This window comes from Halichoerus grypus, chromosome 6, assembly GCF_964656455.1.
Source record: "Halichoerus grypus chromosome 6, mHalGry1.hap1.1, whole genome shotgun sequence".
Taxonomy (NCBI): domain Eukaryota; kingdom Metazoa; phylum Chordata; class Mammalia; order Carnivora; family Phocidae; genus Halichoerus; species Halichoerus grypus.
Genome location: NC_135717.1, coordinates 53080057 through 53093071, shown reverse-complemented (window position 1 = coordinate 53093071; position 13015 = coordinate 53080057). Strand labels below are relative to the sequence as shown.

The window sequence follows — 13015 nt, the reverse complement described above, 5'->3', positions numbered from 1 at the left end:
AAATGCTAATATGTATGAATAAGGCATAAAGCATGACGCACAAGTTAATCTTCAGCACTTGGGATTGAAATCACGTAACAAGATAATTCATGAATATGGTAATAATTGCTCTCTGGCACAAAACCTGAAAGCACGTTATGCATTCTAAGCAAATTTTACATTTTAAGTAAACCTCCTGAATATCATCTTCAAACTTTAGAATTAACATCCGACACAAGTCATTGGACACAATCTGGGATTTTTGACAATTTGGCAAAAGTGGCATTAACAGTTGACCCCACTGAGAAAAGTTTTACCCAACAACACAAACAAGTTTATGTGAGGCACAGAGGACCATAAGAAAATAAACTTAACCCTTTAGCCCTGTTTGTGTCAAGAAGGGTCATTAAATGTTACTGAAAAATAATTAATATTCATTAAAGCCAGGTTTTTACTACTCATACCTTCTTTTTAACCCAGATGTTAAATCTATCTGGAAAATAACAAAATGAGATTTACTGCTAAATAGTCTAAACTTGTGCTTCTTCACCAAACTTCCAAAGCCAACTGAAATAGCATTATTTCAATGCTGAGTTAATTAAAGCACAACGCCTCACCCTGTCTTGTGTCATATATGAAACTTACAAGGTTTCTATTTTATTCTGTGAAGAGGTCTTAAACATAAGTACTTAAAAGTGGACTTGTGTCCTATCATACTACATCCAATTTGCTATAATTCTTCTCTTGCTCTCAAAATTGACAGTTTGGGAATTGTAGAATGTTAACCTCCAGAGCAATTCTTTCCCTCCCAATTGCTTACCTGAATATATTTCCGCTGTGTTTCATCATTTAAAACATGTGCAACATGCTTAGAAAAAATCTTTTCTCTGCCAGTTCTGGCATGGATACCAACCATGGTGACACCTATGGGCCAAGGGGCATTTCCAATGGCCATCTGAAGATAAGCATCATTAGCCTAAAAAGAAAGTTTAAGAGATTAGAAAAGCAAAAATACTGGGTTGGTCCCAATTTGTGAAGTATTTCACAGCCCTTTATGACATAATTTTCATCCATCTCTTGAGCATGTTGAAAGTATTACCATTCCCATTATTCAAACAAAAGAAATTAAAATATGAGGTGATGGACTGCCCTGCCCAGGTCCATGGAAAACCAGAAACCAAAGCTAATCCTGTGAGTAAAAAGATAAACATTCCTTTGCAGCCTTTGTGCACTGGCAACTAATACATTTCAGATCTGGAATTACCAGGTAGGTAATTTGATGCACTGACAGAAACTCTAGTTTGGGTCTCCTCTAGACCCAGTCTTCTCCGCAGGTGGTCACACGCTGAAGATGGAGGCTAACTGGTTTTTCAGAATCCAACCTGCAACTATGTGTGCACAGCCCTGCAGGCCTCTGAAAGCAGTGGGGGCTCTGTGAGCTGGGACTATCATATAGGGTCCACAGCAGAGGTGTAAACAGAGATTAAATACTAACCCTCGAGCCGAATAGTTACAGGATGAGATCGTTTCACTTTGGCCACTCTACACCTCCCACCTGCCAAGAACGTTAAAAGAAAAGCTACAGAATGTAAGGATAGAACCCGATGAAGACAAATCGCTCTTTTTCTAAACCAAGCCTAGCTACCTAGGAGGAAAAAAAATAAAATAGAAATCAAGTAAATTCTGAAAGACCCCTAGGGTTTCAGGGAGGTTCATACAGTCAGGTCTCGAGGAGATTTTAGTTTTGAAAACCAAAGACCTATGTGATTGATATGCAGAGTTGATTTTAAAAATCAGGTATTACAAATAGGCTAACTGGAAGATCATTTCTACCCTGAAGACAAATTTGAATTTGCCCTACTCAGTTTTATAAAATTTAATTTTAAAGAACATGTTACACACTTTTATCACACAGATTCTGACTTGTATCACTTTTCACACTGGATATTAACTGATAAAATGTCCAATATTTAGTTCCCCCAAATTTCTAAAGAAAGCTGTCCAAACAGGTTATTAAAGTTTCTTGGTTCTTCAGCAGTTTACACAAAATAAACTTTCACATTCCTCTCATATGAAAATGCAAAAAGTAACAAGAGGGAAGGCATGCTCACTAGTTGGCAAGTGATTTGATTTCTTTCTGCAGTGACGGTGACCTTATCCATCTATTCCAAGGCAACTGTCCTTACTAAGTACCATGCAACTACTAGAAACTATAAAGGAATAAAATTTATAGGCACAAAACAAAAACATTTCCCTTGCTAAAACAAACTGGCTCTCCAACAGAGGGAGTAAAATCACTACGTTCGCCTCATTAGCCAGAGGCTACAGCCCCCACACGTGCTAGCCCACCCTCTGCTTGAGTACAGAAACTCCAAGCGCAGGAGTAAGCACTGGCACCCCCACTTTTCTGCTAGAGCCCCACCTACTACTCTGGAATGGGCAGCAGAACTGTTGGCCGAAACTCCCTCCTCTTCACTCCTGAGAGGCAATGCCACTAGAAGCTTCCCTCTTGAGACTCTGCTGATGGGCCAGACGCAGGGGCACATTTCCAATCCCCACTACTGGTACAGCAGGCATTCTCTTTACGTTCCCTGCACTGACTGACAGCCTCCCACTCCCCTTTCTGAACTCCACTCCAGGAGCGCCGGGCCACGGGGAGCTCTTTCCTCCTGCCACCGTCGCCTCCTCCTCGAGCCCATTCGGGAACAAAGACACCGGGGCAAGGGGAAAAGTCTTCCCTAACAAGGGGTCTGCTATTGTTGCTGTTCTGAAATGGGAGGGATGAATTCTGGTGGCCTTACTTGGAACATTTTCTCATACAAGTATAAAGGGTGGTTAAATTCCATTGTATCGTTAGTACAATAGTTTATCTATATTACAGATTAAGTAGGCTTTTATAGCTGGAGTGGGAAACTAATCTACATAACATTGCTTCTATGGGAAAATTTGTTCCAAGCCATAATCTTGAACAATCTTTGAAATTCAATCCCATTCATGAAATGAACATTGCCTAGATCCAGTTCATGCTCTGAAGAATCTTCACACCTACCTTAAAAATGACTGAAAAACCAATGTGGTCAGTAAAGTTTATTATCAATGCCTAATAATAAAGTTGACAATGAATTAGATAAAAGGTTTTGGGTTTTTTTTTTTTTTTACTACTAATTCATTTCACATTTATTCTTAAAGCTCCTATGTAAAATACTCCCACACCAAATGAAGGTATTATGCACACACAACCTAGATAAGCTCATAACCATGATACTGATGCCCAACATGGTAATGTACCTTTACATATTCTCTCTGCAACATGAATTTAATAATATCTGTTATGGATTCTTTAATATCAGCAGGAAGATTCTGGAAAAGAAAAAAAAAGCGTTAACTATTTTTGGAAGCTACTGTGTATAATTACAGACTGCCATTTATTCAAACTTTATATATTCTTTTTTTTAAAAAATCAGTTATGTAAAAGCATTTTTCGAGGAACCTTACCCTTTTCCGTAGCTTTCTGAAAAGGGGCCTGAGATAGGACTCAGTCTGTTTTTGAGTAGCACTGTTCAGTTTGCCCTGCACACTGCGCTTCACATAATCCTCTCTGGCATTCAGTTCTTTAGCCCAAACACCAAGAAGAAACTGTTGAAAGAATGCGTAAATTTAGACTACGATGCCACCCAGTGGTTCAAAAGGTTTAAAAGTTATCTAACACACAAACAATATATTATCATATTTAGAGTAAATTTTTTTCTAATTAAAATAGCATCAATATCTAATTAATGAACTATTTCTGCTTATTTTGTCATACACAACACGTATATTTTGTAGTGCTTTTGGCAAGTCACAAACTTCCCTATTCTATATATGTATGTATTCCTAGCTCAAAGATAATCAATTTCCCCCTAACAAGAACTATCAAATTTCAAATTTCATAGGTAACTTTGACAGAAATAAACTTTTACTCGTATTTCTACTAAAATTCAACCCACCTACACTTATTTGCCATAATACCGTATGTGCTGTGATAATTAATCTTCCAAGTATGATGTTATGATACAGGCATACCCCATGGACACTGCGGGATTGGTTCCACACCACCGCATTAATAAAGCAAGTATCACAATAAAGTGAGTCAAGTGAATTTTTTAGTTTCCTAATGCATATAAAGTTATGTTTACACTATAATGTAGTCTATTAAGCATAGGATAACATTACATCAAAAAAAAAAAAACCAATATATATACCTTAATTAAAAAATACATTATTGCTGGGGTGCCTGGGTGGCCCAGTCGGTTAAGCATCCGACTCTTGATTTCTGTTCTCAGGGTCATGAGAGTCAGCCCCCGCGTCAGGATCTGCGCTGGGCATGGAGCCTGCTTGAGATTCTCTCTCTTCCTCTCCCCCTCCCCCCTTAAAATTTAAATACGTTATTGCTAAAACAGGCTCATCATCATCTGAGCTTTCACGTCCTAATCAATGATCACAATTAACCATGACAAATATAGTAACAAAGAAAAAGTTTGAAGTATTGCGAGAATCACCAAAATGTGACAGAGATACAAGGTGAACAAATTCTATTGGAAAAACAGTGCCGATACACTTGCTCCACACGTGACTGCCACAAACCATCCATTTGTAAAAACTACAACAACAACAAAAACCCCAAAACAACAACAAAAAACCACCGAAGAAAACCACATTATCTGCAAAGCACAATAAAACCAAGCACTATAAAATGGGGTACGCCTCTATTTGGACTTTCTGCTTTTGTAGTAGAGGTGATCATTTAGTTAAATATTCCCAATAGAGCACCTGACAAAGGAGAAAGAAGGAAAACAAAGAACAGAAATAAACTATAACCCCTCCACCCAGCCCTGGAAAGCCACCCTAGTGGCCCTTGGGTTTAAATGCATCAAGAACATGGTTTCTAGAGGCAGGTACACAGGGAAGGTAGCAGAGGACATACCCCCCTAGTGGCGTTACCTATGGGTAGCCTCTATAAAGAGAGGCTGTCACTCAGAAAGGAAAATTCTAGTTCACACTAGTTCCCATGCCTATCTAATTCCATGCTATATCCTCAATAGACTGAGAATCTTGACGACTAATATGTTGTTTTTAAATTGTTAATACAAGTAAAAGCACTTCTTGCGTTTTAATCTCTTGGCCTGAACACAAATAGTTTGTGAATAAATGCTAAAATGAATCTGGCATTTACACACACTCTACCTAAACCAGTAAAGTAAGAAATGCTGAGGAGAAAGATGGATTGAGCTCATCATAGCAGGAATATGCAGCTATCTGTAGAACTGAGAAAATGAACAGTCTCTGAAAGGTTGCTGATGGGTTTGCTTTTTTTCACTGCCAAGGTCTTCCCACCTCCTTCCTCTCTTTACTGTCATCACCACTCATAATAGCTTCTGGAACACTCCCCTCACTGCACTCCCTCCTGGAGTGTTTTTAAAAAAAACTTTTTACTCCCCCAACTTCTTGTTCATTCCACTGCTTTGATTCTGCGTGTTTACATTAACAAGTCAGTTTTAAAGTGCAGCAGTGAAGTAAATATATATCTCCTTTGATTAACCTCTATATCCCAGTGCACAGCAATATCATAAACTGTATATGTGCAAAACATGTTTACTGAGGGATTCCCTTTCCAGTCCTTAACCCTTAAATCATCCAAAAATTCAACAACAGTTTTTAACCAACCCAAATGTCCTTTCCTAGCCTAAAAACACATACCTTAAGGAACTTGGTAATGATATCCATGTCCTTATGATCATCGCCTTTTCCTAAAGATTCTCCCAATGCCTGCAGAAAAACAATGCTTCTGTTCATTAGTAAAGACCAAAAGCTGAACAGATGTTCTCAACACCAGTATGAACATGGACCTTTATTACATATACTAACTTCTATTTTTAAAAAACCTAAAGGAATTTCTAGGTAAGTTAAAAAAAAAACAAGAAAACACCGATTTGTCATTGAAATTTAGAGAGCAAGGTATTGTTTATAAATCAAAAGACAAAAAAAGGGGGGCTTAGGGAACTAATGGGTAGATTTCTTTTTAAAGGAACAGAAACGTTCTAGAATTAGGTTGTGATGATGGCTGCATCAACCTGCGAATATACTAAAAACCAGTGAATTGTATATTTTAAATGGGTAAGCTGTAAAGTATGTAAATATCTCAATAAAGCTATTTAAGAAAAAAGAAAGCCCAGAAATGGTTGCTTGCACTATTTCTGTCAAATTTAGGGTCCAAAGAAAGGTGCTGGGGGTGGTAGGAGGAGAGGCACAATTAAAACAACTATGATCTCATGAAGAGCACAGCCAGGAATGAAAAGAAAAATAGCAGTTTATGTTTATTAAGCAGTAGAAGCTTTCAACTAAGCCATAATTTCTGCTTGAGCTAGATATTTAGATAGCACAACACAGCTTTTTAATTAGGATTACATGTATCACTCCACATTCAACACATTGGCAAAAATTAAAAAGCAAGATACTGCCAAGTGTTGGCAGGGCTGTGGGAGTAAAAGGCTCGCACACCCTTCTGACAGGGGTGTAGACTGGTACAGCCATTCCAGAGAGCAACGTGACAGAACCTGGACAAGTTACACATATAAAAATCCAGCCATCCTACTTCTGAGTCCACAGGGGTTACATACAAGACTATTCATCACAAAGCTGTCTGTAGTAATAGGGAGCTGGGAGCAATCCAGCTCTCATTACAAGGCAACAAAAAGTAAAAGGCAGTGAATGCCACAAAATATGAAATGCTATGCAGGAGTTAAAAATCAATGGTTCAGATATACATAAAGCATCAAGGATGGATCTTAAATACAGTTCAAAGTGGAAAAAAGAAATGTAAAAAAAAAAAAAATTCACAGTATAGTATCATTTATGTATATTAAAAACACAAGCATACAAAATACTACTGGTTTTATAAGACCGCCAACAAATAAGAGGATGCACATCAAATATATCAGAATGTGAGTGGAAAATGAGTAAAGAGGGAGTGAATGGGGCGCCTGGGTGGCTCAGTCATTAAGCGTCTGCCTTCAGCTCAGGTCATGATCCCGGGGTCCTGGGATTGAGCCCCGCATCGGGCTCCCTGCTCCGCGGGAAGCCTGCTTCTCCCTCTCCCACTCCCCCTGCTTGTGTTCCCTCTCTCACTGTGTCTCTCTCTGTCAAATAAATAAATCTTTAAAAAAAAAAAAGGGAGTGAATAAATAAAAGCACAAAATTTAAAAAAAAAAAAAAAAAAAAAAAAAAGGTCTTTGTAATGACCACAGACCATAGTAGTGTGCTCTGAACTGAACAATATGATGAACTCAAGCATCTGCCCCAGAGAATGAAGGGATATGATGGGGTAATGAGATCAGGTGGGTGTAAAGATTACCTCTAACTCTTCAATTGTGGTGTTTTCTTCATGAACTTTCAAATCATTCTGTGTGTCTTCCTCTCCAGGTTCCTGACCACCCACAAGCTCATTGAGGTACTGCTGGTCAATCTTATCCAAAGCTGCTTTCAGATCATTCCTCAATCCCTGAGAAAGGTGAAAAAATACACACATTATGGAATTTCACTGATGTTTCCCTTTTGATTTTTCACTACTAATAAGTACAATTCATTTTTTTTCCTCCACAGGAGTTAAGAGCTTAGTAAAACTAGAGACTCTAAGATTTCAATTTATTACGCAGCTATCATCATTGTCCAAAGTTAATTATAATGAACATATTTAAATTTTAAAGAATGTATGCACAATAGCTACTCTGGTCAGAAAAATAAAACATATGTGTTGACCAATCCAAATGAGAATATTCATAAATGCTGAAATTTTCTAATGAGGTCTAGCGCAAGTGACCAGGTCTCCACTAGAGCCTTCAACCCATTTTCCCAGTTTATTTAAAATGTCTAACCTCACTGTAACTACTCTGAATTCCCTTAACATTCAGCAGTGTCAATAATATGAAACTAATGTCTCATCTATATCCTAGGCTTTCACTAGGTTTCTAATAAACCAGCAAATTCCACCATCTATTCATATCCAGTTTGTGACCATTTGGTAAAAACAGAAGAAGCCTTAAAGCTGGACCCATACCTTACACCACATACAAAAACTAACTCAAAATGAATCAAAGATGTACATTTAATAGCTGAAACTATAAAACTCCCAGAAGACAACACATGGGAAAAGCTTCATGATATTGGATTTGGCAATCATTTCTTGGATACAACACCAAAGGCACAGGCAAAAAAAACCCCAAAATACAAAAGAACAAAATTGGACTTCATCAAAACTAAAAACTTTTCTGCAAAGATACTATCAATAGAATGAAAAGATAACCTGTGCAATGGGAGAAATATTTGCAAGTCACTAATCTGATAATGACTGATATCCAGAATATATAAAGAACTGCTACATGTAACAACAACAACAAAAAACCACTCACTAAAAATGCGCAAAGGTCTTGAATAGAAGACCACACATAAAAGGCCAATAAGCAAACAAAAAGATGCTTAACATCACTAGTCATTAGGGAAATGCAAATCAAAACCACAATAAGGGGGCGCCTGGGTGGCTCAGTCAGTTAAGCATCTGCCTTTGACTCAGATCATGACTGAGCTCCGCATCGAGCTTCCTGCTTAGCGGGAACTCTGCTTCTCCCCCTCCCTCTGCCCCTTCCCGCTGCTCGTGCTCTCTCTTGTGCTCTCTCACTCAAATAAATAAAACCTTAAAAAAAAAAAATACACACAATAAGATACCACTTCAAATCCATCAGGATGGCTATGATCAAAGATAGTAGTAGTAAGTGTTGGCTAGGATGTGGAGAAATGGAACCCTTCATTGCTGGAAATGTAAAATGGTGCAGCTGCTGTGGAAAATGTATGGCAATCACCTCAAAAACTTACACACAGTCACACCAAGACACATTCTAATTAAAATATCAAAAGGTAAAGACAAGGAGAGACTATTAAAAGCAGCAAAATAAAAACCATTTGTTGTGTACATAAGACTATTAGCAGATTTTTCAGCAGAAATTTTGTAGGACAAAGGGGGTAGAGCATACTATATTCAAAGTGCTGCAAGAAAAAACTTCAAAGCAAGAATACTCTACCTCACAAAGTCATCATTCAGAATTGGAAGAGAAATAGTCTCCCAGACAAGCAAAACTAAGTGAGTTCATCGCCACTAAACCAGCCTTAAAAGAAATGTTAAGGGGCCTTCTTTAAGCTCAGGGGGTTAATTAGTAATACTACAATATATGAAAGTATAAATCTCACTGGAATAGGTACATATACAGTAAAGGTAGTAGATTAATCACTTATGAAGACAAAGGTAGTAAAAATAACTAACTACAATCATTAGTTAAAGGATGCATAAGAAAAACATGTAAAATGTGACATCAAAAACCTAAGATGTGGCCAGGAGGAGTAAATATGGAGAGCTTTAGAATGCATTCACACTTATGTTATCATCTTCACATATTTCTAATTAGAAAATAAGTCACAGGAATGTAATGCACAGGATGGTGACCACAGTTAATGCCTACTTAAAAGTTAGTAAGAGTAGATCTTAAAAGTCCTCACCACAAGAAAAAAAAAATGTATGGTGACAGGTATTAACTACACTTATTGTGGGGATCATTTCACAACATACACAAATATTAAATCACTAAGTTGTACATCTGAAACTAATATGTCAATTATACCTCATTTTAAAAAAAATTTACAAATGAGAGGGGCACCTGGGTGGCTCAGTCATTAAGCTTCTGCCTTCAGCTCAGGTCCTGATCCCAGGGTCGTGGGATCGAGGCCCACATCGGGGTCCCTGCTCGGCGGGAAGCCTGCTTCTCCCTCTCCCACTCCCCCTGCTTGTGTTCCCTCTCTCGCTGTGTCTCTGTCAAATAAATAAAATCTTAAAAAAAAAATTTTTTTTTACAAATGAGAAACTCTTTTTAGTATCTGGGACAAGCTTGAGCAAGATTAAAATACAGCAGGTTGTAATGAATTAATATTAGTAACTAGGAATTTTTCAAGGAATGAAACATGACTAGTAGAAAAATTAAATCACATACTAATAGTTCACATTAGTATGTTAATACTATCTTTGGTTAAGAAAGGAACTCAGAATATAGAAAATAAATAAATGTTGGTAAAAATGAAGCATTATAAAAACCACTAACTCTAAGAATTTAAGGTTTTAAACAGGACTGAAAATTTTTTGTAAAACTGCTGTGAACATTACAATGGAAGAATATTCTTAATTCATTTATGCTTAAAAGAAGTTAAACGGAGAATGACTGCATGATCCACCAAGTCTACATCTGGGGTGTACACAAAAGAAGTGAAAGCAGGGACTCAAACAGGTATTTGTAAACCTATGTTCGAAGCAGCATTATTCACAATAGCTGTAAGGTAGCAATAACTCAAATGCCCATCGAAGCTGAATGGATAAACAAATTCTCTCCATACATATAAGAGAGAACTATTCAGCCTTAGGAAGGAAGGAAATTTTGACCTACACTATCACATAGATGAACCTCTAAGATATTATGCAGTTGGAAGGCCAGTCCAAGGGAGCCTTTGATGACCTTGGCCACAGTCCACATCTAACTGCAATCACATGCAAGACTCCAAGCAAAAAAAACTGTCCAGTTTACCCCCACCCAATCAAACCACAGAACCGTAAGAGATAATAATAAATTAAGTTACTAAGCTTCAGGGTGGTTTGTTATAGGCATAGAGGACTGAAAAAGATTTTATTTTATTTTATTTTTTTAAAGATTTTATTTATTAGAGAGACAGCAAGAGAGGGAACACAAGCAGGGGGAGTGGGAGAGGGAGAAGCAGGCCCCCCACGGAGTAGGGAGCCAGATGCAGGGCTCAATCCCAGGACCCCGGGATCGTGACCTGAGCTGAAGGCAGACACTTAACAACTGAACCGCCCAGGCGCCCCTGAAAAAGATTTTATAAATTGTTTGAACTCTTCAGTTTTGGGTGGTTTGTTACACAGCCATAGATCACCACACCTGTCTCTCGGTAATTGAGAAAGCAAATGGGTAGAGACAGCAAATTAAGGCCACAGAAGATCTGAACAACACTACTGTAACTGACATTTACCCAATGTATAAAAGACATTTTTTTCAGGAGCCTATGGAATATTCACCAAGACAGACCATCTGCTGAGGTATAAAACAAGATAAAAGCCCTAAAAGCTGTAACTGTTAAGCTTTTAGAGAAAATAAAGAGCATCTCTTCAAAACCTTGGGATAGGCAAATATTTCTTAAGGAAAACACCAAAAGCAATAACCATAAAAGAAAAAAGTGGACTTCATCAAAATGCAAAACTGCTGCCCATCAAAAGACACCATGAAAAGAGCAGGTAAGCCAAAGACTAGCAGAAAATAGTCACAAACCATGTATCGGTACATCTGACAAAGGACTTGTATTCAGAACATACAAAGAACTACAATTCAAAAATTAAAGGGCAAATATCCCAATTAAAACATGAACAAAAGATTTTAACACGCACTAACCAGAGAAATACATGGGCAATAAGTCTATGAAAAGATACTCATTACCTTTAGTTAACAGGAGGCTGTAAATAGAACTGCAATGAAATACTACTACACATACAAGAGAATGGTTACAATTTAAAAGACTTAAAATAACAAATACTGATGACATTTAGAAATACTTGGCATTTCTTAAAAACTAAAGCACACATTTACTCTTATTATTCAGCAATTCTACTTCAGATATTTACCAAGAGATAGACCATATTTACCAAAGAGAAGTAACACAGGTCAAAAACAGACCTGTTTAAGAATGTTCATAGCAGTGTTATTCATAACAGCCCGAAGTTGAAAACAAATGGTGGGATATTCAGATAACTATCATCAGCAATGAAAAGGAACAAACTACTGATTTCTGCAGAAACAATAATTTAAAAAATATGCTCAGCATAAGAAGCCAGACATACTCTTATGACTCCATCTATATGAAATGCAGAACAAGCAAAATTAATCTACAGTGATAGAATTTTAAAAGGTGTTTGTGCAGGCATTGAGTAGAAGGAATAGGACTGGCTAAGAAGGGGCACTGGGCATGTTTTTGTGTGATGAAAACATTCTGTATCTTCCTAAGGGTGGTGGTTACATACTCGGAGTGGATTTGTCAAAATGCACTGAACTGTAGGCTTACGATAGGTGTTTTTTAAAAAAATTAAAGAAAACTTACATTCAGTAGCAGTAATCTGGCAACTTTATTTTTCCATCTTTGCCTGTAATAATGCAATTACTCAAACTCCATACTATTCTTGTTTATGTGGTACAGTAATCTTTCTCAAGTTTTGTTTTGACTTCTTACCTTGTTTACTTCTGGTGTGAGGATCTCTATTTTTCTTAAACGTTGAAAAGCATCATAATCAGTTTCTCCAAACAGTCTGATTGGTTCTCCTCTTTCTCTCAATCTTCTGATAACCTGTAAGAAGTAATAACAATAAAAGTAATTCCAATGTTTTGAGTAACAGTAATTCCTCCTTTAGGTGACCAAATACTTATTCTAAAATGTAGACAGAAAAAGTCAGTTGTGTTTGTTTTTTCTTTAATTTTCCGTGAATGGATATAGTAAGTTACTGTCACACCTTAAGAAACCCTACCATGCTTAAGGTCCTTCGGCTGACCGTTTCAGCAAAGGCTCCATCTGTATCACAGAATACCTAAGAAAAGCATTAAGATGGACGGGAGTGATAACTTTTATATACTTTTTTTTTTATATAGAAGGAAAATAAGTCCGGAGTCAGTTGATAACTCATGGACCATAGCCTGGCATCAGCACTCCAAGACTACATTAAAACCAAACACTTATCTCCCAGAAGAGAAGTGAGTAATGATCAGGGCAGGGCACAGGTCAGGCTTTTGAGGGGCTGATAATACTGTGTCTTGACTTGGGTGATGGTTAATGGGTGTTTGTTTTATAATCCTTCATTATATTGCACATGCATGTTTAGTATGTTATTTGTATACATGTTCCATTTCAT

The 13015-nt window shown here is 37.4% G+C and overlaps 1 protein-coding gene across 3 annotated transcripts in view; it reads right to left on the bottom strand.

Annotated features, from left to right (window-relative positions):
* Positions 1–13015, bottom strand: part of PRPF18 (pre-mRNA processing factor 18) — a 76674-nt gene that overhangs the window by 42002 nt on the left and 21657 nt on the right. For all 3 annotated transcript variants that reach the window (XM_036114028.2, XM_036114045.2, XM_036114055.2), the window contains 6 exons: positions 12343–12456; positions 7370–7516; positions 5716–5784; positions 3475–3615; positions 3268–3339; positions 800–955 (listed from right to left, as the gene is read on the bottom strand). In XM_036114028.2, the coding sequence (XP_035969921.1) occupies positions 800–955; positions 3268–3339; positions 3475–3615; positions 5716–5784; positions 7370–7516; positions 12343–12456 (699 nt within the window). The remainder of the gene's footprint in view (positions 1–799; positions 956–3267; positions 3340–3474; positions 3616–5715; positions 5785–7369; positions 7517–12342; positions 12457–13015) is intronic.